We start from the raw sequence: 27,798 nt of genomic DNA on the forward strand, positions 1-27,798 counted from the left end.
CGTGTAAGAAAAAACCACTTGATTTATTGGGTCCACGTGTAGTATTTAGTGAACATGATAGAAATAAAATAAAAATGAATCAATTCATTAGTTACGTAAACCTTGACAAAGAAGCTTGTTTGCTTTGAAACCGGTCGGTGAAAAATAAAAATTAGCGGTTAAAAACAAAGTTGTTTTATTTATTTTATCATAATGAATAACCACAAAGTGAGTGCTTCAAATATAAACTTTATACTCAAAGAGGGTTTAAATTATTATTTTCTGGGAATTCGTGGAAGAAAAAAAACCTTTAAATCCTTCCTGTTAAAAGTACTGGATCTCATAATAATTAACCCAAATGACATATTTAATAAATGAATGAATACTAAATTAAAAACAAATATTTTGAAATAAAGAGGGAAATGTAAAAAATAATAAAGGTACAATAGCAATGTTAAAAACACACATGAATAATTTCAAAAACCATAAACAAAATCGTTGTTATTAACTTCGGTGATACTAATCATAATGAATATCTCATTTAAAATCAAGCACAAAAATATGCTATTCGCTATCTAAATATAACTATATGAAATATCATTATTTATGAACCAGCAGATCTATAGACGTGGACAGTAAATTACATAATATATAAATTAATACAGAGTAAAAACATTTTTAAGAAGGGAATATGGAAGCTTAGGCATTTACAGGACTTATGAAATGTCATTGGCTAGTTTTAGTGGCCACAATATATAATTTTTATCATTCACCATTCTACCTATGCTCGCACATTCACATTTTCTCAACTCTTCGACCTGACGAATTATGCGACGCAAAATGAAGACATTTTTAAGACTATTAAGAAATAGATAATGGAGGTGGGATGCGCACAGATTGATTAGTGGATCGGGCCAAATAGGCAGAAAAATAATTTTATTTTTAGTGTTTTTGTCTGTAAGTTTCATGTGTTTTTATTATGTTTTATATGTATTTAAGATCATGATTAAATTATATTGAATAAGGCTTACTTCAAAATTACATAAAATGTCTCCCTTGGCACGGGACACCCCCCCAGTGAGAGAACATTATATTTATGTAAAAAAAGTCATCCATAAGTTGTAAAAGAACAAAACAAAGTTGGAACAGAAACCTTCATTGATGCGGGTGAGATTTATCTGTCTGAATTATTTAACCTACTAGGCAACGACTGAAAGAATTTTTCATTTTTAGTACTTCTTCTTATACCGGTTAGTTTAATCAACAATATTTTGAGTAGCCCAAATGTTTGTAGACAGGGCTTTATCCCACTCTCCGAAGAGTTACCAAATTATACATTTACGGCTAAAAGAGAGGCAAAGCATTTTTAAGAAGGGAAAATCCGCATAAGGATGCTTAAATATACAGGCAATAATGAATGTTAAAGTGGCCACTTAAACTAGCCAATGACAGATTATAAACCCCGTAAATTCCTAGATTTCTCAAAAATGATTTCCCTCAATGTTGCGATAAATTTTAATCAATTTCAACGCAATTTTATTCAATTAATTTATTTTAAATAATACATACATTACAAACTAAAATTTAATGCGTACATATTATAAAAAGACAGAAAATATATAAAGAGACTTGTCAAAATAGTAGGAGAATCCTGCTCCGGAAAACCCCTTTAAATACACGGACTCTCTAGGGTGTAAAATTCTAGCCTTGTCTACGAATATTTGGACATAATCAATATACTCGTATTGTTGATTAAATTTTAAAATGTTTATTGACCAAATAAAAAATCTGATACAAAATTCAAATAAAATGATTTTATAAGTAAGTACCATCTAGGAATTTTATTATAATCGAAGTGACGCACAACATCCGGGCGTGACGTCGACGATTGAAATACTTCCGTATTCCTTTCACGAGTTTGTTCTTTCATTTTGTTTGTCAAGGATTTTAAAGGATAATCTAACGGTGAAATTGAATGAAAAATGCATTGTGTTTTAACGGCGTGGGGCGAAAAGAAAAAGTCGTTCAATTAAAAGTGAAGGGGCGGCAACTTGTTTATTTTACAAATTGTTTTTAAGTTCTATATCAAGAGGAGTAGACGCCCTTTCATCATGTTAACTCGAAATTATATTATGAATTTTAGTACTCGGAGAATAAAGAGCAAAGAACCGTGAAACTTTGGATCACTTTTTGCTAATCTCGGTACAAAAATAGCTATAAAGTTGAAGGCATATATTTTAGTAGTGGGTGATTTTGATAATACGGAAAGCTTTTTTCATCCCCTTAAATAATAAATAACGTTTTCTACAAAAAAAAAAATATTGTTTAATTTTTTTTGATAGTAATAATTAATAGTATTAAAAAACGTCATGGATAAACGTGGAGCAGTTCTCAGCAATCAATGAAGAATGAAACTTAAAAATTGGTTCCGGTTTTATTTTATTTATTTTGGAAAAATTACGATAATTTTTACATAAAATGCAAACAGAATAAATAAATAATAGATTTACATTGATTAATTTATATCAATCACTATTAACCAGAAATATTAAATAAAAAATAATTAAATGTAATTTTGTGAGAATAAAGAGAGATTTTTGAAAATAGTTATTTAATGAAGAAAGAAGAACACTAAAAATACATTTAAAAAATTTAAAAAATGTAATTTCATCAACATGGACACAAAATATACGATGCAATATTATTTTATTTTTTAATTTATATTTTTAGTTATTTATTTATAATTTTTAAAAAGTCGTTAGTTTTATATAAGCATATTATAAGTTAAGTCATATTGGTTGAGCCGATAATAAGTTTCAATGTATTTTAGCCAGAATAATCATATGTAAGTAGAAACTGGCTAATTTTGGTTTTGTGAGGTTGCTACGCCTGACGGGACATTTTCGGTTTGGCTACGCGCGCTCTCTCCTCATTTTTTCGACTGAATGTTACGCATGCTTTTTTTAATTGACATCAGTATTTCACTATTTTCGCCGTGAAAGTTATTATAACTTCGCATAAACTCGCACAACGCCGCAAACATTTCATCATCCATCGCCGTTCATAATCACCCGCCGCCTCCAGACGAAATTTGTGTGCCTGCAGTGTTCCGGATCACAAAGTTCCTTGATTGCGTGAGCTGATTGCCGACTAGAAGAAAGTCTTAATACCAGGGTGGTCAGTGTTATTACATGTTGATTTTCTCTGGTCCGAGTACATCTATAATAAATTGTTGGCTGCATAATCCTTTGTCAACTCACATTGTCAGTTTGGAGAAATTAATTTTACATAAATTTATTTTTAATACGGTAAGGTGAATCTATTTACACGGTTCTCCACATATTATGTCTTATCTGGTTAGTAAGTCAACAAAGGTATTAATAAATTAGTTGTAGTAATACAATGAGTCTATTTCGGTACAGATGTTTTTAAAATTGGTACAAAATAATAATAGCTGTAATGTTTACTTTCATATTTTGTTTAGATATTTTTTATTCTAAATTGATTTCTTCCGATAAACGGAAAACAATAGCATCTTGTAACCTATGTGATATTCAATATCATATGAGTAGGTTCGGGTATACAATTTCATTTAGTTTTCATGCTTGTACTAAATTACAAGACAAAATGCTGAAATACTTACGTTTTACTCAGAAAAACTCCTATGTTATAAAGTGATATAAGAAACATCCCTTGTGCTATACATGTAACTTGGGTGTCACCTACCTACACAAAATATATCCAGAGAAAAATCTATGAGGTTATATAGATTTATCCACGTAAAAATATTAATAAAATTATGATAAAAATATTAGAGAACGCTGTAATACGACATCATGGTAAATTATCTGTATCTCGTGGGAACGAAATTTAAGTTTTCATCATTTTTATTGTTTTTGTTTTACTTTTTTTCATAATAAATAAAGTAATTATTTCATTTTCTAGGGACATTACAAAATTTTGCAATATGCTTGACAGCATATTTTTTAAATAATAAATAAATATCTGCGTATCCTAAGAACAGGTTTTCCTAGTGAGAAGCTCTTAAATTACCTTTTTATATAAAATATTTTATATCGTGAATAAAAAAACAAAAAAAAAATCGAACCACCTTACACAGTACGTATACCTATTTTTTTCCTCAAGCACTTACTCGGTAGTTCGGTTTCATAAGTTGTAGTATGGTTTGTATCTATAGTTATTATTTATTATGTTCAATCAAGCATTATAAAATACGATATCAGACATTTCTTAACTCCTTCATTGGTCAATTATTGTTTTTTTATTCGAGTAATGTATCCAATTGCATTCAACCCTCAGGGACATTTATGGCTATTATATACAGGTGTTACTTTCATTCCGGAAAATGCAAAGTGCTGAAGTTATTTACATAAGTTGACTAAATGTGTAGTTACGTCACAGATACTGAACACTGTAAAGCACATGTTGGCAACCACTGACCCGCGGGCTAAATCCGGCCAGCGGAAATGTGGGGTTTTATATTTTTTATATATATTTTTATTTATTTAACTTTTTGTACAAAATGTCATTTGTACACTGGCGGAAGCCAAATGGCAATTTCTTCCAACCAACCAATAATTTTTATTTTTTTTTTTCAATTTTTTCAACTTCAATTCAATTTTTATATTTCAATTCATTCGTTTTATTTTTATAATTCAAGTTACAAAACATATTCAATAGAAAAAAAAGATTAAAAAGCTAGATACATAAAAATAGAAATAAACGTATTTGTTTATAAATTACCTTAAATCAAAACTATTACTCAATGGGAAAAGGGAAAAAAGAGGAAAGAGGAAAGGAAAAGAGATAAAAAAAGAGAAAGAAAACATTTCTTCAGAAATGATTTAAACAGAGATAATGTAGTAACATCTTTGATGGTGGGTGGTAGATGATTCCACAATCGAGCCGCATGTACACAATATGAGTTAGAGAAGAAAGAGGAATTGTGGATGGGTATTAAGAGTGTGCCTTGAGAATTAGAACGAAGAGTTAAACCATGAACTGATAAGCGTTGAAATTTTTCACGCAGGTATAGAGGAACGTTAGGACTATGAAGTATATTGAACAGAAGTGAGAGGGAGTGATAGTCTCTCCGCTGTCTAATTTTGAGCAATTTCAGTTGCCTACGATAATCTGAAATGTGGTCATATTTCCTAAGACCAAAAATGTACCATATGCATGTATTCTGAAGTCGTTTAAGTTTATCTAGTTACTCACAGCATAAATATTTATAACATTAAAAGTATATTTAGTAATAATTATTGGAAAACATAATAGTCTAATTCAGAATTCGTTACTATTTTCGTTGAGAACGTAACTGCTTCCTATATTTTTATACTACTACTACTACCATCACGCCATTTCCCTGTAGGGGTTAGCTGAGAGGATGGACCGCCACACACGCCTATCCTGGCATACATTCCTAGCTTCTTCCACATTCAAACATCTTATCAACATCATTAACGATTGTTAGCAAAATCGATAGAAAGACTTTAAAACGGTTTTTTGGGTACGTGGAGGGAGTGCATTCACTGAGTACCATACATGATATACTTTGTTATAATTATTTCATTATTCCGGCACGCGACGCATGGTAAGAATGGCGATTCGGCTTCTGAGTAAAAAAGGTTGCTCATGCCTGCTGTAAAGTGTACAAGGTAAGTGCCGGGAACTTTTTAAAGGAATTCTCAGATGAATAATATTAAGCCAACTTTGACACTGCCGGAATACTTTTTGTCGCTCGATGTGAAAATTTGAATTTTAAATGAAGGACAAAGTAGAATTATGAATATGTTAAATACACCCAAGACTGAATAACGCCAAAAAATAATGAAAACTTTCTTGATTCATTTCAAAGGAAATGGGAAATGTAAATAATGTTGTGATTTTTATTTGTTGAATTGTTGAATACTCAGCGGTACAACAAAACTTCTCATTTTATTTTATTATTCATTTCAACTCATAAATACGGCAAGGGAGTGGTTTAACTTAAAATATGGTTTATTTATAATATAAATATAAATAAATATGAATTTGAGCAGTATTAAACAATTGCTTAGACTTTTTCCTGTCTCTGTTATCTTCTGTTATCTTCTGTTATCTGTTATCTTTTTTCTCTGATCTCGTGTAGATTCGATTTGTTCAGATGTTTCGGCCACAGTTGTAGAAGCCATCTTCAAGTTAAACTGTGTAGGATAGGGCAAGGCTGGTTGAGCGACTTTTCATTTTTCATTTTATTTATAATATATATATATACTACATCTATATACTACATCTATATCTATACTTTGTTATCTTACAATGTTAGATAAGTTACCTTGCCTTAAACGTCTCTAGAAAATAAAACTATTATATCCCGCATAAATAAAGGTTTCAGCTCTTTAACTTCACAAACATTAACAGATGAAAGAATTGAAGGAATATAGATGGTGAATGTTACATAGTGTGTAAAGTGGCCACTTCAACCAGCCAATGACAGCTCAGAAGCCCTGTAGATGCCTAGACTTCTATATTACCTTCTCTTGGATGTTCTTCATCTCTGGTTTCTAAACCCTCTTCTAAGAAAGTGAGACGCTTTCGATATGGGTTCAGTGAAATGGAAATCGCATATATTTCAAATAAAACAACGGTTGATAATGAAACATGAGTTTCAAATTACAACACTAAATTTTCTGAGAAGAAAAAGCAATATTACTTTAATAAAATAATATGTAAAACAAAAAAAATAAAATATCTTTATTTACATTACTTGTACTTAACATTTAGTTTTACTATTACTTAAACAATGAATTTGAGGTTAGTGACTTATAAGTTCAAAAACATAAATGCAGATCAGACGTAGCTATGCAGAAAGCGTCCAACCCTAAAACTGCTAAACATGAAATCAGCATTAAACTCATTAGTTTAATGCCGATTTCAATAGCATAATACGATATACTTATGTGCTGAAAACGTCCAAACTCCAACTGCTTTACTTTTTTGCCAATTAAAGAAATAAAAAATAAAAAAAGACTTGCAGAAAAGAGTCAAACCACTTGGACGTTTTTAAAGTTAATAGATATAACAGTGATAACCGTGATGTGGGTTAGAAATTTTGTTAATCGACAAAAAAAGTATAACAAAAGGACCGGAATGCCTACTCTAGAGTGATCGCCAACGTCGGGAAGACGAAGAAAGAAAGAAGAAGAAACATTTTTTTAAATTTGTAGCCAGGACATAAAATATAGAATGCATGTTAGCATAAATATGCTGTATTTCAAGTATCTTATGCTGTATTTCAAATATTTTTTTTAAGCCTTGACAAAGGAACAGTCATGTTCTGAAACTAATGAGCAAATATATTTTATTGTGACACTTTTAAAGATTTTAGCTCAACTCTTCACTCGTGCGTTTATACAAAAAAAAAACAAGTAATTGTTTGGGCAATACAAAATTTCCTACAATGTATTCATAAAACATATTTTTCTAAACCATATAATTACCGAAATACAAAGCATCAAAGCTAATTTTTTTTCCAAAAGTTTTTTAAAAAATTGAAAAAAAACATACATTTTTGATAATTTGCCACCGCCAAATAGTTCAATCAGCCACTCAACTGAGCAGCTAGGCTGTTAAAATGCTGGCATTTAATTGAATGGCTTGGTCGTTCGTTGTATAAATCGAGATAACTCAATGTTTAACGTGTTGGCTGGTTGAAAGCTAATCCTTTGGAAACGGCTTAACCAAAAGCCGCCAGGTTAGGTTACGATAAGTTTGGTGAAGTTTAATAATTTACGTATTTTTTTTTTACTTAACTTATTAAGTACTTACTTAACGTGTCCGATTGGATCATAATCCTGCCACTCTAATATGCAGCGACGCATATCGCCTAGCCATAAATAGGTCCCCAGAAGTACAGCCTTTTCCCATGAGCAGGCACATCAGTAGATGCTGTTGTCCTGGGTTTCGCCGCAATCACACAATATATTATCACCAGAGAGGTACCCCCAACTTTGGAGATTTTTTTTACATCGTTTAACACCCACCCTTAGTCTGTTGAAAGTGATCCATGGGGAGTAGGGTAGATGTTCATCTCCCTGGATACCCTCATGTGAATCCATCCACGGTCTCGCTCCAAGATCCTTTTACCACAGTTCCTCTCTCCGTTGCTGCGATAGGGGAAGTGGCTTTGATAAAATTGTATCTAGATCTCAGGCGCGAGGCCGTTGGTTGGTGAGTAGGGGTTGTCCAGGATCGTGTTTTTTTTTATCTCTCTGCTTCTGCGGCTGTCCTTCAAACGTGTGGTGAAGCGATTCCGATGATTGGGTATATTTTATTAGTCGGTGTTGGCTTAAGGCATCCTGTTACTATTCGTGCCATTTCGTTGACTGCTATGTCCACCTGTGAGCAGATTTTTGCCACACCGGACACGCAAACTCCGCTGCTGATATACGCAAGCCTTGCGCCGAAGTTATTAAGTTAAGTTATTTTGGCGCAGTTGGTTAGACGGCTAACTGTGAAATTGGCGTCGCGGGTTCGATTCCCGCCAACTGCAAGAAATATTTTTTTAGCCGGTCTGGGTGTTGTGGTGTATTTTTCATTACCTTCATCCATATCGCCTCTATCCCACCCTCTAGATAGAGGCTCAGCGGGTTATTGAGTTAAACTAAAGTATTAAGATAAGTAAAAAATGCAACAAGATGTTCACCATGTTACAATTTGGCTTTGCATAAACAAAGCTTAGTCTCAACATTAACAAATCTAACTACAATATACTTGGTTAAAAATGAGGTATTAATCTCAATATCGCACATAGAAATGATTACCTTGAAAAGACTGACGTGACAGAATATTTGGGAATCTCCATAGATTCACGGCTCTCATGGATGAACCAGTTTGATTATGTTAAATCTAAAATCTCTTTGATCACTGGTATAATGCATAGGTTAAGGGGAGTTCTTCTGATCTCACTACGCCGTGCAGTGTAATATTCAATGATACAATCTTATTTAGTATACTTGTCGTGCATCCATTTTGCCACAAAAAAGTGTGTATCAGAAATACACTAACTAACTAACTAACTAACTAACTAACCATCACGCCATTTCCCCAGAGGGGTAGGCAGAGAGGATAGAACGCCACACCACTCTGTCCTGGCACACTTCCTTTGCTTCCTTCACATTCATACATCTTCTCATGCACGCACGTCGATTATTCCGACTTTTCACATGACCACTTTCAAGAATTTGTTGTACTTGATCATGCCATGTCTTTCTCGGCCTTCCTCGACTTCTACAACCAGACACATTCGCATCATAAATCTTTTTAGCCGTTCTTTCATCATTCATTCGCTCCACATGACCGAACCATCGCAAAAGACCTTTCTTAATTTTGTCGATAATGCTTAACTCAGCCTTGCATTCTGCTCTAATTTCGACATTAGGGCACCTATCATACATTGTTTTTCCACACATTCGCCTGAGGGATCGCATTTCAACAGCATTCAGTCTACTTTCGTCCCTTTTTTTCCAACTCCATGCTTCGCTTCCATACATTAGGGTTGGTACCAGAACTCCATTATGAACTGCTAATTTAGCCTCTTGCGATAAACACTTATTTGCTACGACAGACTTTAAGGCACCATTAACTCTGTTACCGGCACTAACCCTCCTTTCAATATCCTTGTCCATATTTCCATCTCTAGTAAACATACTACCCAGATATACAAATTCTTCGACCTGTTTCAAACTATCTCCATTTACTACAATCTTACATTCAGTCATAGTTACATTTCTTTCAAAGACCATGACGTTCGACTTTTGCACATTCATTAGCAAATCACTCTCCTTGCACACTTCGTAAACCTTTGTAACCAAGGATTGCAGTTCCTCTTCGCTGTCAGCTAGGAGGACTGCGTCATCGGCGTACAGAAGGCAACTGACAGTAAGATTACTCATTTTCGCTCCCACATCCATACTTTTCAATTCTCTCATTCATTTATCCATGTATATGTTGAATAACCACGGTGACATTACACATCCCTGTTTGACTCCTTTAGGGATGTCAAACCAGGAAGTTAATGACCCACAAGTTATACAAAATAGATATCTAAGAAATATATCAGGAATACCAATGGAAACTCATATCAAAGACATTGAAAAACTCACCGACATTTTCCTATTTTTGGTCATACCGTATTTATGAGATCGAAAAAACGATGCTTCAGATCGTAAATAAAAACTCTCTCACTTATATTGGCAATACCTTCAATCATGACGTCCACCATTATAATATGCGACAGAGTCAAAATGTTTACGTACCTGGATCATACATGACAAGGTATGGTCTCTGCTGTACCTTGCTTGTAGTGAGCACAACAGGCTACCAGAGTACTATAGATTATATTTTTAAAATGTAATATGAATAAAAAAAATTACTACTTGAGGAGATACATGGAAAGTGAAATTTAGATTTAAGTTTTTGTTTTACCTCAGATATTTCATACTACATATGTTAATGTTTATTATTGTTTCGTTTTAATTTCTTTGTATTATATACTTAACTTGCTATGATGATTTTGATAAAATTATAAATAAAATCATCAATGAAACTTCTTGGTTTAGTTTCACTTTTTTATTATTTTGACCAACGAGCGCTTTCGCCTAAGTAGGCATCTTCAAGACTTACTGTATAATATGCATACAAAGGTAAAGATAAAGTTGCAAATATTTTTCTGTCCTAAAGTGATTACGCTTTATGTCAATGGTCAGTGCCTGGCCGACCATAGGTTATGGTTGGCACAAACAACCAGACCGTTAAAAGGGATGGGGGAATAATATTCTCCTATTAATTTACAAACATGTATATTTCTGTCCCTTTTGAGTAAGTGACGGGTGCTAGCGCCTTAAATCCAAGGCTGTCAATGGTAAGTGTTACATTTTGGAAAGAAGTCCAGGGAAACCATGAAATATCACGGTGAGTAAAAGCCTTTTAAATCGATAATTTCATGTTGAACTGAATCCATGCAAAATTAAAGCAAAATGCCCTTACAATTATGATAAGAATGAAATGTAATATTTAAGGAATGGGTAGATCAAACACAATTATATTATAAAATCATTTAATTTTGCCAATTATTCTGTACACATAAATTTTCATGAAAATAATTATATTTACAGATGATTTAAATCGAGGAATACGCTCCCACGCTTCTGAAACAATATATATTTTACCAAACTCGCGCATACAAAAAGAAATAATAAAAATATAAAAATTAAACCTGATAATTCGAACTTAATACAAAATATGGCTTGCTTAACTTAACTAAACTTGTCATGTAATTATTTACCATTAGACAAAAATTAAAAGCAAGTCTCATATAATATTATGTACAATTCTTATGACTAATATTAAGACGAGATTTATACAATTACTCAATACCATAGACACGATAATTTCTTTAATTTGTGGTATAATACATAGCTACCAACATTGATTTAAACCAATTCTTTAGTTTGTGCGAGATCTGTCACAATTAATTGCGAAGAAAAAACCAATCTCATAATAACACAAGAATTTTAAAGATCCTATTATTTTTTAGCTATGTGTATTTACATGAATAGAATAACAATAGGTGTGAGAGTGGAAGGAATCAGTCTGAACTTAAGTGTAACTACTGACAAAATTTAAACCAGCTGAGAGAACAAAAAACAGATAACTACTTAATACACTATCTATCCAGAATATCGCCCATTTTGAAAATAATCAAAAAATATTGCACCAGAGCAAACATTTTTACAATAAAATCTGCACAACACCTCTCTTAACACGTGAATGTACTCTATCATATAATATTTGTGATATGTATGTTTTATGAAAGATGAAACAAATATTTCTGACAACTATACATCCATTAAAATAAACAGTTTGCTAAAAACTTCTACAGAGGCATACGCCTCGATTTACCGAGAGAAATTTGAAGATACTGAAAATTCACATATTAATATCACATTGCGAATATAATATATTTAATATTTTCATAATATATTTAAAAGGTGGGGAAATTTTTTTAAAAAGAAATTAAATATGACAACATAATATCAAATGGACGTAATTTATCATGGTTTTATAAGAGCATTACACTTTGATTAGTGTAATGCTGATATAGAAGCATCGAGGACCCTTATTGATTATAAAGTATTTTAAAGATAAGCTTTTATGTACACAAAACCATTGATACTCATTGCGTGAGATTCCTTAAAATAAGATCGTTATTTTTAATTAAGTATATTTTCTTATAAGTAACAAAATTCAAAACAAGTATTTCACAACATCTATTTATTCTTTATGTAAATATCAAATGAGAAAAATTGCCTCATGCATTACTATCACAAGATTCTAAATTATTAATATTATAATTATTTCCATGTGGCCAGAATCAAATGTGTATAATTAAAATTGATTTCAATTTAAAATGTGCAAAAGTTTACTAAAAATAATACTGTTTCATTGTTTTAAAAAAGAGATCAATAAATTATTATCAAAATCATTTCAAGTTTTTGCGACGGTTGTCTGATACATACTCAAAGCGATTTATAAATAAATGTTGTGTTAGTGTTTTGTATGTATTTACAATGATTGTACACAAAATTAAGTAACTTTGAATTTAACAGATAAGGTTTTGACGAACCTGTATCACACGAAATATTGTTTTAAACCTGTTTGGCACATTACAAGCCAATTTAAAATATTCAGGATTCGAATATTTACTTTTGCTTTGTTTATGTAAAATTTTATCATACAAATGCATACAAAACAAGTGCTTATAACATAAGAATATTTTACAAAACACAGTCCATATGACAGAGATTGCGGAGCAAACAATCACATTCAACAAAGCCAATAACTAAAAATCTATTTATGTATGTTTAGCAAGGTACAGTATGAATTAATGATACAATATTAAAATATATAAATTAACATGTTCACAAACTGTAATTTTGCAAGACAATCAAATTTGAACACTGAAGAGGATTTGGTGTAAAAAAGCTTGAAATCGAAAAGCAAGTTCTAGAATATTTCATATACATAACTAATGGGATATAATATGTTAGTTATCTCATCAGCTATGCATAAAATTATCTAATTCTCGAAACCCTCTTATTTTTCATAGCTTTATACATTCATTCATTTCACAATGATAACAGTAATATTAGTAAAATAAATAAATTATCCGATTCCATAGAATTATTTGCTTTCGAATTTGTGTGTTACAATACATTATTTATCATTCAAGCACCAGAACAATGGTGCTCAGTTTCAGTCATTGTGATCAAATCAATACCTTTATGCTTTGTTTTAAATAAATATCTTTAAGTAGAATTCTGTAAATATTTGTGCTTTAGCATCGAATGTCCTGATTAACTTATCACAATTATACTATTCACACTTTTTGATCTTCACTTTCAATTAACTCACATATCGTATTATTATATATGGCATATTTTAAGTAAATTTGTCTTTCAAAGTCTATTTGAGATTTTGCACTATTCTTTAATTATTTAAAAGGCAGTTTAAATTCTATGGCAGTCTTTTTATCATCCTGTTCACATTATCTGTCCACTTATAAACTGTATTCAAATATTACAAGAGCCACTCAATTATTTTTTTTCAGAGAAACAATTCTGAAAAAGAATACAACTTCTTACAACATCAAGCTTAATTCATATGGCAGTGGTTTGTAATTTAATTGAGATACTTATTACTTTGCACTTTACACTTGCTTTCAGCCCATGGCGCACTTTAGTCCTTGTGGGTAATTAAAGCCGGGTTCAAACGATGATTTCTCTGATGACTCTGCGAGTGCGAGAGTTGGGTGTCGAATACCCACTCTCTAGGCTCTCATCGTAGCTCAGCGATAAGTGTTGTGGTGGCTTCTGTTCTTCTGTCTCCATCTGGTCCATGTAGGGGTCCGGCAGCCCACTTACATCATGGTAAGGTGATTCTGAAACCAGCAAACATGCGTCAATTTAATATCAATAAAAATTGTTCAATAATAGAAAAATTAAAATATCAATTGTGATAATTCAATGTACGTAAGAATATCGGATTAAAGATCTTAATTTGATGAGTTCCATCACTGCAGATAATAAAAGGGGAGAAAAGAGATATTTTTTTCCGGTATTGGTTTTTAAACAATGTAGGTACTCGGGGAGGAGGTAACATTAAGTAAAAGGAAACATTTGAAAGTGGAAAATAATTCATCACCAACTCAAAATACAATTTTGTTGCTCAATGTAAAGCGATGATTGTGAATAAACTAGAAATAACTGCACACAATACTAAAAGTCCTTATTTTAAACATAAAATGAAAGGTTTTAAATGTGAAATAGTACGCTTACCTATATGTTGGTCCATCCTTTTCTTGGGCTTGTGAACTGATGCATAGGGATCTGTGCAGTATTCTTGTCGCGAGGGGTTTTGGCTGCCTCTCATGTTGTATTCGTCAGCCATGTTGGGTTGGTTGTTGTGGGTCATATGAGGGTACGGTGCATAGTCGTCGATGGCTCCATAGCCACCGTGGGTGATGGGGTCATATCCGTAGGAGTTCTGGCGGTCGATTATGGGATGCGGTGCCAAAGGTTGGGATGCACCATTATTAGCAGCAGCAGCCATCTTCATCTGCCAAAGGGAGTCCTGCGAGTTGACGCTTCCTCCATTGTTAGAATTACTGTAGCTGTTTTCCATGTAACCCATATTAACCCCTGTAACAAAACAAAACACCATTAATTTATTTTTCCTCAATTGAAAATGAGTACTTTTTTCATTAATTTATATCATGCAATGTTCTATCGCATGCACAAACTGACAGATGACAAAGCTAGTATAGCCTTGAAAACCTTTACCTTTGATATTATAGCGACCAGCTAGTCCTTTTGAGCAATGCATGAGAAAAAAAATATTGTTTATGAAAAGTGATAAAAACACAGCAATGAAATTAATATTGCAAAGCGAATCAGATGAAGGATGATTATTACACGAATAACATGAATTGAACAACATTTATAGAAAACCGAAAGAATCAGGAAAATCAATTACAAATACTTACATTCACCCCCATTGATATTTTGGCCTGGGTGACCTTGTACGTTGGGAGCAACATGATATCCATATCCATTTTGTGTGGCGTAAACAGCATTTTTGGGATCTTCCATTGATAAAGCTAAATCCATGGAATGTTCCAGAGCTTTGTTTTCAAGACCCGTTGTAGGATAGTACGGTGGAGGAGCTTGGTTCTGCGAAGCAACCATGGAAGGTCTGACTGAGTCCATTTCATAGTCTTTGGCATTCTGCTTCTTTGTTTGATTCCTCTTGCAACGACAGAACATAAGCAGTAAGCCGATGAAAAGTATAAACACCACACATGATACAATTATAGCGATCAGAGTAGGTGTCGCTAGAGCTGATGCTTCTTTGATGTATGACGGACCGACTGTAGAAAAAGAGGGATCAGTTACTATAAATTCACATTATTAATAAAGAACTTCAACCAAGAACATTTTTAAACATTGTTAAAAAGTTTAAAAAAACGCAGTGCATTTAAAAATATCATTTGAAGTATACTTACTGTCGGCTTCAGTGTATTCACCGCAGTGCTCGTGGTTGACTCTCAAGCATAACTTTACCCTAACTCTAGGATTAAGTTCATCAACATGTACGAGGTTGGGATTAACATCGTTGTTTTCATCTAATGAGCGTCCACCGTTTCTTCCCATTCTGTTTGAAGATTGCGCAAGATGATCTATAATTATTTCCTTGTTTGTGGGGCCGTTTCCAGATACATGCAGAGGAATTGTTTCGATGACTTGCCACATTGATTGGGTTGTATGACCATTTACCAATGTTTCCACAACTCCAATAAGTGCAAGGCAAGTGGAGCCCACACTGAGAGACAATGTCTTCGTACTGGGGTCAAATGTTACTTGGTCGGGAGATGGAATTTTATCTACTTTGGTTGTAGTCGAAATTTCATTGGAAAACTCACTGTTTCCTTTTGTGTTAAAGGCTTTTACCTGGAAATCAGATGATAATTAATATTGAATTTTTAAAAAAATATGTAAGTAATAATTCTTAACACATTCAGTATGTAATTATAGGTACTTCAGGGTGCGAAAATTAAAAATGCGTGATAAAAAAGAAAAGTAAAATGTCTATAAACATAAATCACGTAATAAAGCTTTTTCGTAATTATTCACATAAATTTTTTTGTCCTCTTTTTACCTTGAAAACATAAGTCAGATGCTGTCGGTTGCAATAAAAATAAAAAAATCCAATGAATAAATGACAATCACTTTTGATTTTAAATGATTTTTCTTTGATTATTTTTATCAAATTATGAATGAGTAATATGAGTATGAACAAATGTTTAGTATCATGAATGTATCTAATGAAAATCATTATATATTATATTTAAATATGAACATATATATACCTTGAAAACGTAACTCTGATGCTGGTCTAACGATGTAACATTACATGGTACGTTTCTCTGGCAGTCGAATTCCATCCATTCACCATTCCGAGATGTCATCATGGAGCAGTCTCCAGTTACAACTTCATTGTTAGGCATCGCCACTCTTCTGTATGACACAAAGTACTTGGTATTCTGTAATCCACCATCGAACCCAGGTTCCCACAAAAGTGTAACAAAGTTGTGTCCAACCTCAGTGGTTTGCAAGTTTCGTGGCTTTTCAGGGGCACCTTTTGGTTGAAGTTTAATCTGAGCTTTCACTGATCCCAAAACATTTATTACTCGGCAATAGTAGTCCCCATAGTCTTGATGTTTGATATTAGATACCTTCAGAACACTCATATACATGTCGTTGTTATCGGTGGTTGTATTAATTTCATAATGTCCTTCGGAAGACATGAGAAGAGGTGCAGTGTTGGTACCGAAAGACCACTGGAACTCAGGCTTGGGATAAGCTTGCATTTTACAAACTACTTCTGCAGTTTCATGTAAGTCGTAAGCAACTTTATTGTATCTGTGTAAGATAATTGGCTCATCTGAAATCAAAACAAAATAATGTAGAAAATTTGAGATAAAATATGTTGAAAATAATGTTATGTAAATATTCAATAATACAATAAAATTAAAACTAATAAACTCACGTTCAATTCTCAGGTGCATACTTGCTTCAGCTCGCTTTACTTCGTTTTCAAAAACACATGAATACACTCCTCTGTCTTCAGGTAGTAGTTGGTTACCTTCGATTCTAGCTTTGCCATTAAACTTCAAAACGCTCTGCACATTGACCACACCATTTCTTCCTTCAGTAGTATCAGTTCTGACTTCATAAAGATTTGGCTCCGGAGAAATTTCTTGACCTCCTTTAAGCCATTTTATATTAGGTTTGGGTTTACCATGCGCGCTACAACTAACGGAGAAATCCATGTCCCCAACTTTTCTAGTCATATGAGGCTGCAATTTAACTTGGAATCTAGGTGGCTGGTGGACTTCTAGATTGATAGATGCCATTTCTCCATGACCCAGCTCATTAGTCGCTTGACAGTGGTATGTTCCTTCGCTACCGAGGTGAGCACTAGGAATTGTGTACTTGTTGCCAGTAGCTAGAACAGTGGATTGAGCTCCCTGGGCTTCTCCATCCCTAAACCATCTATATTGCGGAGCAGGCCAGCCAGGCGGACTGGCAGCGCAAGAAAGTGTCACTCCAGAGCCTTCCTGAGCAATCGGACGATCGGGACTGATGCGCGCTCTTCCAGGTTTATGCCTTACGAGGACTGCTACAGAAGACATTCCAGACTTGACTAAGCGCTTTCCACCAGCGGAAGATATAACATTGGTGGCGCGACAAATATAAGTGCCGGCCGATTCAGCAGTTACCTTCGGTAAACGTAGAGTATCACCACTTTGCCTGAAGTCGGCTTTATCTTCTTTAGTCCATTCGATGGAAATCGGTTCCGGATTAGCTGTTACGTTGCAACGAATATTTACGAGACCATTTTCTTCAACTTCTTTAGTCTTTGATTCAATAACTACATTAGGTGGAAACAATACGTCCAAATAAACTTCCTGCTCTCCAACTTTTCCCAGGCCATTATCGGCGGAACAAGTGTACTTGCCGGCATCCTGGACCGAAACCCTGTGGAGCGTGTGGGTAAACGATGTCGAAATAAACTTTCCATTGCGAGTCCACCTGACATTGGAAACTTTCGGCTTCGCATCAACTTTGCATTCCATAGTAGCCGTCCCGTCTACTTCAACTTTCAGGGGGTTTTCTGGTCCCACTTCCACCCGTGGAAAATCTGTAATAAAAAACCATCATTAATAATGTACATTGCTGTACAATCGGAAACCCAAATAAAAAATAAAACAGATATGTAGGTACACTCGAAATTACTCCTTAATGTTTCAGTTCCGTTATCAAGGGAATAATAAAGATTATTTAAGATAATTTTTCGAAGCGGACTTTTACAGTTTTACGATTTTTAACATTAATGTTCGACGTAAACTTTATGTCATAATTAAATTAGGATATTTTTGTTTTATTAAGAATTTTTCCGTCCAATAGTTTAAGTCAAATATTATCTTTACGGTGTCGATTAAAGAATAATTAGCTGAATACAAAAATAAAAAGTTTACTGAAAAGAGCTATTTCAATTAAAATTTCTTTCACTATCTTATTTAACATGACACTAAATGACTTACGGAAAAAAATAAAACTAAAATAAACAAGACAGTTGGATAGTTCATTTACTGAAAATATTATAAAAGTACCTGCAGCTGTTAAAGCGAAAATGTGAGGAAAGCAACAATAAAAAAAATATTTCTTAGGAGCATTATGTATATACCACACGAAAAAGCATTTTTTATCAATATCAAGTAGAATCATGACGGAATCAATAACAAAATAGAGAGCGTAATATAATTTATGTTGGTATAAAATTAGGTTAATATCTACCAAAATGAATATCGAAAGTAAAAAGCCAAATGAAATGGCTAAAGTTAACAAGTTCGAATGGGCACAGATAGGATATACGCGCATTATAATATAATATGCCAGACGCTAATAACTATACGGGTTCAATTATCTAGATCGATAAATATTAGTGAAGTTGAGAGCAGCTTCTAGTAGCTTCTGTAAACAGATCTGGCGTGAATATTCCAGCTATTTTTACCATTGGCCATGTGGTGTATATTAGGTTACGGATACTGCCTTAAAGAATAAAAAATAATTCACGCGCAAGCATCCTATTAAAATTTTGATCCACATAATATGTAATTTGGGTTATAATATTTCGCTTAAAATCTATTGTTAATAAAGAAATGGATCGAGTTATTTAATCATGTACATTGGTGGCAGTTTGTTTAAATTTTAAAGCGGCCATGAAACTAATTTACCCTCATCTCGTTTTTATTCAATACGTAAATAATTAAATAGTACGATTGCTAAATTCAAATAGGGTGAACGTCCAAATTTTATTAGAACTGAAATAAAACAATGATTGCTAATAGGGTTATTGATAAAACCGTGTCCGAATTTAATAAGTAACGGATGCTGGGTACAGCTGAAGTTTTGTCATGTTTCACTTTGATAACAAGAGAGAAAATGGTGGGTTTAATTTGACGAAAATTTACAGTAGCTAAATAACGTTTATATGTCAGAGTAAAAAATATAATAAACGGGTAGATTTTTCCATTTTTTAGATTCGGACAACACGTGAAAATGACAAATAAATAGTATTACCATTTAAGATGTTTGTTTAGGACGGAATCATAAATTGATATTTCAGAGTAAATGCCAAAAGGGATTTAGGGAAGTTTTTATGTTAGAGATCAAGAGTAAGTACCTGTAAATTCTACGCGTCTAAACAAAAACTGTTATTTGAAAGTAAATAAAGGAATTATTTACTGTTTTACTTCTCTGGACTGAAATAGAGAATATCGACTTAAGGGGAAAGAAAATATCTGACTTTTGGAGAGTGATGAGACGAAGGAGGTGAAAGAGAAAACGGATAAACCAAGAGCGTTTCTAGTCTCAAGATTCTGGTAACTAAAGGGCGCAGCTAAATGATCATAATGATGGCAGCGGGATTTCAAAAGATAATTTGAGACACCTGTTATGTAAAAGTATATTGAACCAAGTAATGAATTAATGTGTTCCGCCGCTTAATCAGCGGGTACTTACGCTAAGCAAGGAATATAATTTTAATGGCGGGAGGAAAATCCATCTGAGACTAAAACTGTTCTTCAAAGTAATCCTTTAAGTGCAAAAGGGCTTGGATAATACCTATATACTATGAATGTAACTCGCAATAATTTACATTATTATCGTCAGGACTTCAAAGATAATTTTAGGGGTATTTTAAGTAAAATTCGTGATGAATCATAATTGAAGTTACGTAGTAGTAAAAATGGGTCATCAATACAAGGCACAAAATATGACCCGTGTCTAAAGTATATTGCATTTTATTATTGTGTTACATAATTGCACTACTACTAAATAAAAGGAATATTTTAAACAACCCGTGATTAATAATCGCATTAACGTTTGTAGCTAAGATGTGAAAATAAGTCAAACGACATTAGGATATTAATTAGTTTGTGAATTTCTTTTTCGGCACTCGAAACTTTTTTGACCGAATGCGGGCGGGTATTAGGATTTAACGAATGCATCGATCTCTGGCACTGGGATTTAGTGTGGAGTGTTCGGGATAGTGAATGTAAAGCAGTCTCCACGTTTAGTTCGAGTGGAAGTCCCGTTACTCGAATTCTAGAGATATGAGATAGGCGAGAGAGGAGAGAGGAGAGAGCCAGTTATCTCTCGAGAGGATTAATAGATGACGATTGGCGGCAGCCTTCCATAAAAGCATTTCTGTTGAAGTGGGGTCTGTTTTGCAGACGTCCATTAACACCGACGCTGTTTATCGACGGTCTCTCACAAGTCTTCAGTCAATGAATCGTTGTAACGGCAATGGATATCATCATAATACGATTAGTTCATTATGTAATATACTCGTAATTACGACGACGTTTTACCGTGTGAAAATACATAGTCTAGATATCGTCATAATACGAATAAAAACTGTGTGTGTTGAATGTGTTCGTCGATCATATTTGATATGAGTTGGAGTGTTTCGATAAAAGAGAAAATGCTTCTAAATATTCAAGTTGAACTGAACGACAAAAAGTAAGATCCGACAGTCGTATTAAAGCGCTGTTATTTAATGTGATGGTCAGAAAACATTTGAGGAATGTTTCGGTGAGAGGCTCCCTTCTCCCTCCCCCTGCTCAGGGCCACTATCACTCCTGACTGCTGACTGCACCGGGCAGAAGGCGGAAGATAAACGGTGGCGCGCAGGAAATTGTAAAAGCTCGGCTATTTTACAATTTCAACCGTAATTTATCGCGCGGTATTCTCCGGTTAAGGAAATAGATTTAACGCTTCGCCATTATCCTCGGCTTCTCCGCGGTCAACTCGCTGCAGGGCGAGCTAGAGCCGGAATTCTTAATACTGCCAGATAACGACCGGTATTAACGAGACAATGGCGCAAAGCATCCTGTTTATACTGCTCAGAAATTGAATTAAATTAAACACCCTTTCCCGAGTGTCTCCCCCCGAGTGCCGGGAAAGTTTACCCGCGCGAGGTCGCGTGACAGGTCCTGCCGGATGTTCACTTTTAAACGCAAAAATACAAAGCTCCACTTTCGCGCGATAATGCACCGCCATTTTTAATCCTATACTTTGAACCTACGCTTGTGCGCCCAATACACGAATAAGGAATTTTCCTATTACATTAAATGTTGCCGTTTCGTGGCGAAATTGTCCTTATCTGATGGGAGCGAAAATGAAGACGGATTTCGTTGTTGTTTCGATTTGATTTATACGCCGGGCTCGAAATATCGATGATGTTCACGAGGAACACCGCTTTTGAGTAGGATGAACGAATCCCTCGAAATATGCTAACAGTATTTCGTTTACTAAGGTCGGGTTATCAAATTTAGGGATGAGTTGAATAAGGCAATCGAAAGTAATGAAATTCACGCGACTCCTGCTTCAATTTCCGTATACTGTTAGTGCAAAAGCGTACTCGTCGTTTGGTGTTAAATAAAATCCATATCACAAACCTTCGGCGGTATTGCAAACCCGGTTAACATTAAGTGTTCTCGGTCTGTCAGTACCGCGTATAAAGAAGATTAAGAGCTTGAATATATTTTCATAATAGTTTCCGTACCTACTGCAAACAGAAATGCTCCTTCAATCAAGTGAGAAATATTTTAGAAGATTTCATTTATCCCGCTGTCCCCGTGGAGGGATTATTCCGGGCGTGTTGGGAGCCTTTCGGGTACCTTTAATTCAAACAGGACGAGTTAAACTTTAAAAGCAAATTTATTACTGAAACGTAAATAAGAAGAAACTCTCGCGCGATAGCCATGCTAATATATATACAGTCGAACTCGGTTATAACGATCACGGAAATAGCGAGATCTCTGATGTAACGAGGAAACATTGGTTGATATTTTAGTTCATGGTTTTTTCCATACAATTATTCACTGTTATAACGAGCTACTTCTCGGACATACCGAACAAAAATATTGTCAAAAATTACACAAAAAATCTTCAATTTTTAAAAACATCATTCTCGAAATAAAAACCTATGTGATAAAATCCAAACGGTCGGCTAACGTAAAGGATAAATACCGCCGGGCGTTGGGATCAGATTGTGTTTATGATAGCTATGTAAGTGTCTAAGTACCTAATTGGATTTTTCGCCGACAATATTAAAAAATGAACACACATGGTTTTTAAAAATCCAAGCTTTGTGAACTTAGTAAGTGCCTGTTCGGCACATTGCTACAATTGACAGCTGCTTTTGTAGTTTATGAGAGACATGCTTGTTTTGGGGTTTTAATGGGGTTTTTTAGATTTTTTAATGTTCTATGTTTATTTCAATACACAATAAACATTACAAGTGGGTGATGTCAAATGAGTTCTAGACCAGATCAGTAAAAACTTAACCCCTGAATTATAAACATGTCTACTGACAAGAGGAAGTGTCTCTCAATTCGTGGAAAAGTGGCAATTATTCTTGAAATCGAACGTGGCGTGAAAAATATGGAATTGTGAACAAAGTTTTCTCTATCTTCATCCACAGTGTCAACATTGTGAAAAAATAGGGATATTTATTTGTCTGCATTTAAAAAGAATATCACGGACACAAAAACGTTTAGAAAGTGCGATCGTACTACTGTCGATGACGCATTGCTCCAATGGTTTTGTACCGGAAGAAACGCAGGATTTTCCATCAATGGACCATATTTACTTGTTTACTTAGTGACAATGTGCAATACCGATTGTACAAAAATACATTTCTCTGGTATAACGAGTAACGTTTATAACGAGCAAATTCAATCGGTCCCATCTTTCTCGTAATAACCAAGTTCGACTGTATATGTATATGTTGCCACATCTATATTTAAATAGTATTAGGAAACGAGGTAAAGGAATATTTTATTTTGTCAAGTGCCGGGGTGCAATTTCGCGAATGGAAGACCCCCGCGTTTTATTTGAGAATTAATATTTTAGAAACAGGAAAACCGTCGCGAATCATACACGCATGGGGTTAAGGGGTAATCGTGCAGCCGAAACCGACCAACAATAACATACGGGGTCCATTGTTAACACGTCAGCCTTTATTACGTCTTCCAGTTTAGATTGTTCCCGAACGAATAAACGCTCTGCTTCTCCTCCTACGTGGAAACCTCACTAATCTAAATGATAAAATGGCGTGTAACTGCTTGGTTTGTATAGCGGGAGACTATTCCCCACATACCGGTCTACGGAATACAGCCTTTTAACTGTGTATTGTTTAGGAGACATTTACAAATGAAACGAATTTTCCAGCACCATTAAGTACACTACTAATAAGTATGCTCAAAGCGATCCTTCCGTAATGAAGGAACGAGGGCACTCTAATTAAGAGAACTCTAGAAAAAAATACTCATCATTTACACCTACATAAAAAAACAATATTTTAACATCGCGGGTCGTCGTTTTTTACATAAATTTAGACAAATTCGTATAATAATTTTTCGCGATTTTGAAATTGGTTGAAACATCTACGAAACTGACCAAGTATCAGTAATTAATTTAATGAACTTAGTAAGAGTGTAGGTATAAACCTACTCGCAAAGAATAAATGAACTCATTTTAAAGCATGAAACCTCTCGAGTTTCGTCGTGTTTGTATACCAATATGCAAGGAAAATTTGCGAACAATCCTCAGAGGCGATAAAAAAAACAAAGAAAGCAGTTGAAATATACCTTCGCCTCGAACAAGCTCTTCGCTTTATTACGCTTAATGCTTCATTTTATTTCGAGCATTTGTAAGTCCTCTACGACTAGCGCAGGACTCGGCTCGCGAACAATCCCACTGCATCGCGGGAGGAAGAGAGAACCGGGAAAGTTATATGCTAGGGACCCATCTACCTGCGCGAGTGAGAGGGAACAATAAGGCCAACTTGCAGGCGCAAAAAGCGAGTAACTGCTTGTCGTAATGCCCCATTCTTTCGGTACAACGACACGGGCGTGCACCGAAGACGGCAAGACGAAAGCTTCGATTGTTACTTAGGAACTGGGAATTGCCTAATAGCACCGACTCCTAAGGGGCGGAAGTACTCTACCAGCGCTAAATGAGGGGCGCGCTTCGGATGTCGATCGCCCCCGAAGGGTTAAGAACAGACTCTTAAGTCACTTAAATCGTCGGTACCAGAATACTAAACCGATTGTTTCGAGAATTGATCGATTGTTTGCATTCTCTCGGGAGCACAAACGAGCAGTCACTCGCTCGATACTGTTCGATGAAATATCGATCGTTTATTCGACAGCGATAAATATCAAATATTCTACGGTTTTCGTTACGATTAATTATTACTCTAGCACCGAACTTAAGCCCCGAGTTGAAGCGATGAAGTTCTTCAAAATAATCCAAATGGTTTTCGAGAAAAGTTTCTGTTCATTTGTGCTGTCAACATTTCATGCGCTTCGAAGCCGAGTTGGAACAATCAAAGGATTTCGGAACTTTTAAAAGTAAGCGCTGCCTTAATAAAAGGCCCGTTTTATACTGACTGAGCCTTTAGATCCTTTGTGAACCGGGGATAATAAAGACCTACGAACTGTTAAATTTGTAGACATTAATGGCTTTTCTAATAAAATATAAATAACGATTCCTAAGCTTTGCAGTTTCATCAATTCAAACAGTAAATAATACGATACGGTTGGCCACGGAAATTAATGTTAACGTAAAATAAATTATATTTTATATCTTTAGGTAGGTTCGCTGCCGAAGTAATAAAGCGAAATAATTTAATTTTGCATACGCGATTTTGAGTACAAGGTATTTCAAATAATTATGGTCATCAAAGAAAAGTAAAAAGTTTGAAATTAGTAATTCGAGTCGGAGTTTATGGTTTGCAAGTAAAAAGTTATTAAATAAAATTTCGTTGAAATTTTCATTAGTAATTAAATTATAAGCTCGACGAGACGCGACGACATACTAGGGAAAGAAGTATATAAAAGAAAGTCGTAAAGAACTAGATAAGGCGATATCTCGCGAACTCCGAGAGAACATTCTCGAAATGTGTGAGCGACCCTTCTCGCCATTTGGGAAGGTGGTTTTTAGAGGAATGCCAAATTTCAGTCTCTCTTCAGACCGCATTTAGTATGGAGCCGTACCTAATCATCGCCTTCACGTGACCGCTCGGAGAACTAAGGGTATTGGGGAATAAAACGTGCCACTCGACGAACCCACGTATTCTGAAGAATTTTTCAAAGGGCGACCTACACCAGGAAGGAAAATACTATCCTAGATATTGATATGGCAGCAATAAAAATATATGTGCACAGATACGAGTATGTAGAAAGTTTGCGACTAGCGCAGCGCAGCGTCGCGTCAGTGCTAGATGTACAATTTCATAAATATTATATTTATATCCTCAAAAGTAACTCACGCCTGCTTTTGAGGTCAATTCCTAATGATATGAAAACCGTATAAATGAGTATTGACTAAATGAAAAAAGTAAGTATCAAACTTTAATAATTTGATAAAATTTTCATTTTCATATTTTTTTGTTTTTTTGCAGCACAACAGGCCAGTAGGCCCAATTACCGTGATGGATTACAACACAGAACACCCAGGCTTAAAAAAATCACATTTAATTTTTGTGTTCTCACCGAGAATCGAAACCGGAACCTCCCATTTGTGAGTCAAGCGTCTTGACCACTACACCACGGAGGCTGCCATGGTCATTCATTATAATAAAATAAATATTTTTGAAAAATCTTCCCAATTTTTTAGTATACGCATTCTCGTCGAATGTAACCCTGGTAGGTTGATGAATAAAACATTTATGCTATTAATTTTTTTTACAGATTAGATTGAAGATTTTAATATCTACGAACACGCGCAGCGTAAAGATCTACATTTCGCTAAAAACCGCACGTAAATCGTTTAAGCCGTCTAGGAGGAGTTCAGTGACATCACACGTGCAGAAGAGTTATATATCTAAAGATAAGTGAATATACATAAGTTAATACAAGTGTATATAAATGTAAAATAACAGTTTACATATTATAAATAAGGACAATAATGATCACATTACTGATAAAGAATGTTAGAATAAGTATAGATGTAAATATTGTGTTGTAAATAGTGTATTAGACTTTGTTAATCATGGAACTAAATAAAATAAAACAAAAATATTAATATAAACAATTTTTCATTTTTATTTAGGTTTCATTTAACTATTGATGAAACAAAAATAATCATTATGCAAATACAAAATATTTATCAAATTATACAGTTTTTATTTAATAATCATAAGGTGCGGAGGATACGTGATATGTTAAATCTTATTTGATATTATTTGCGATAAGCTGTAGACATTTCTATTTCGAGATAATTTCAAGGCCTACGATCAAACTTACAGTTTTATATAGCTTATAAGTAATAATAGTCAATAACGAAAAGGAAATACAATGGACAGAAAACAAATCATGAAATAAATCGCAATGTCTAGCCGAAGATGTAACGAATCGTGGGGAGGTTTTAAAATCAATAAAGGCAATGTATAAAAACATATTATTGTGTATGAATATTTGATTGTTGTGGTAGAAAAAAAGGTACTTGAAGGAACATGATTTATTTCAAACAGTTAGCAATTAAAAAACATAGAAAATAATATTTTAGTACTTTCTGGCACAGTTGATCTCATCAAACGGACCAATGATTAAATCCTAATGCATGATAGTTTTTTAATGTGATGACTATCTATATTGAAAGTCCGTCGTTCTATGATGTGTTTTTTAAGACAATAATTCGCAAATCTAATATCTTTGTTTCGATACTAATTTAGGGTGTTCTTTAAACCCTGCCACATCCGAAACCACGATGATCAGTTTGGACAAGAAGACATATTAGCATATTAAAACAAATTATTTAGAACAAAGATTTAAAAAAATATATATATTTAAAAAAACAAATGGCTGCTTACTTCTGCAGGGGAGAAATGAGAGGAGCGCGGCGCAGTATCTGACTCCTCCCTCTCCCCTCCTTGTTACTCCCTTGCAGAAGTAAGCAACAATAAGCTTTTTTTGATATTTCATTTATTAAAATTTTATTCGTTCTAAAAAAATATTTTAATGTGACAATATGTCTTCTTGCTGATACTGATCATCGTGGTTTCAGGTGTGACAGGGTATAATGAACACTCTGTATACATATAAATATAATATTTATAGTG

At 34.1% G+C, this 27,798-nt stretch overlaps 1 protein-coding gene across 1 annotated transcript in view; it reads right to left on the reverse strand.

The window, feature by feature from the left end:
* Positions 1 to 11,084: 11,084 nt before the first annotated feature.
* The window catches only part of ed (hemicentin protein echinoid), a 209,790-nt gene continuing 193,076 nt past the window's right edge, over positions 11,085 to 27,798 (reverse strand). The window contains exons 5-10 of the mRNA XM_088224342.1: positions 17,149 to 18,303; positions 16,469 to 17,043; positions 15,605 to 16,049; positions 15,086 to 15,469; positions 14,379 to 14,741; positions 11,085 to 13,981 (exon numbers count right to left, since the gene is read on the reverse strand). Of these exons, the coding sequence (XP_088080468.1) occupies positions 13,809 to 13,981; positions 14,379 to 14,741; positions 15,086 to 15,469; positions 15,605 to 16,049; positions 16,469 to 17,043; positions 17,149 to 18,303 (3,095 nt within the window). The 3' untranslated portion in view covers positions 11,085 to 13,808. The remainder of the gene's footprint in view (positions 13,982 to 14,378; positions 14,742 to 15,085; positions 15,470 to 15,604; positions 16,050 to 16,468; positions 17,044 to 17,148; positions 18,304 to 27,798) is intronic.

Source organism: Micrasema longulum, unplaced genomic scaffold, assembly GCF_059751315.1.
Source record: "Micrasema longulum isolate JH-2025_06_02 unplaced genomic scaffold, ASM5975131v1 h1tg000279l, whole genome shotgun sequence".
In the NCBI taxonomy this organism is placed as follows: Eukaryota; Metazoa; Arthropoda; class Insecta; order Trichoptera; family Brachycentridae; genus Micrasema; species Micrasema longulum.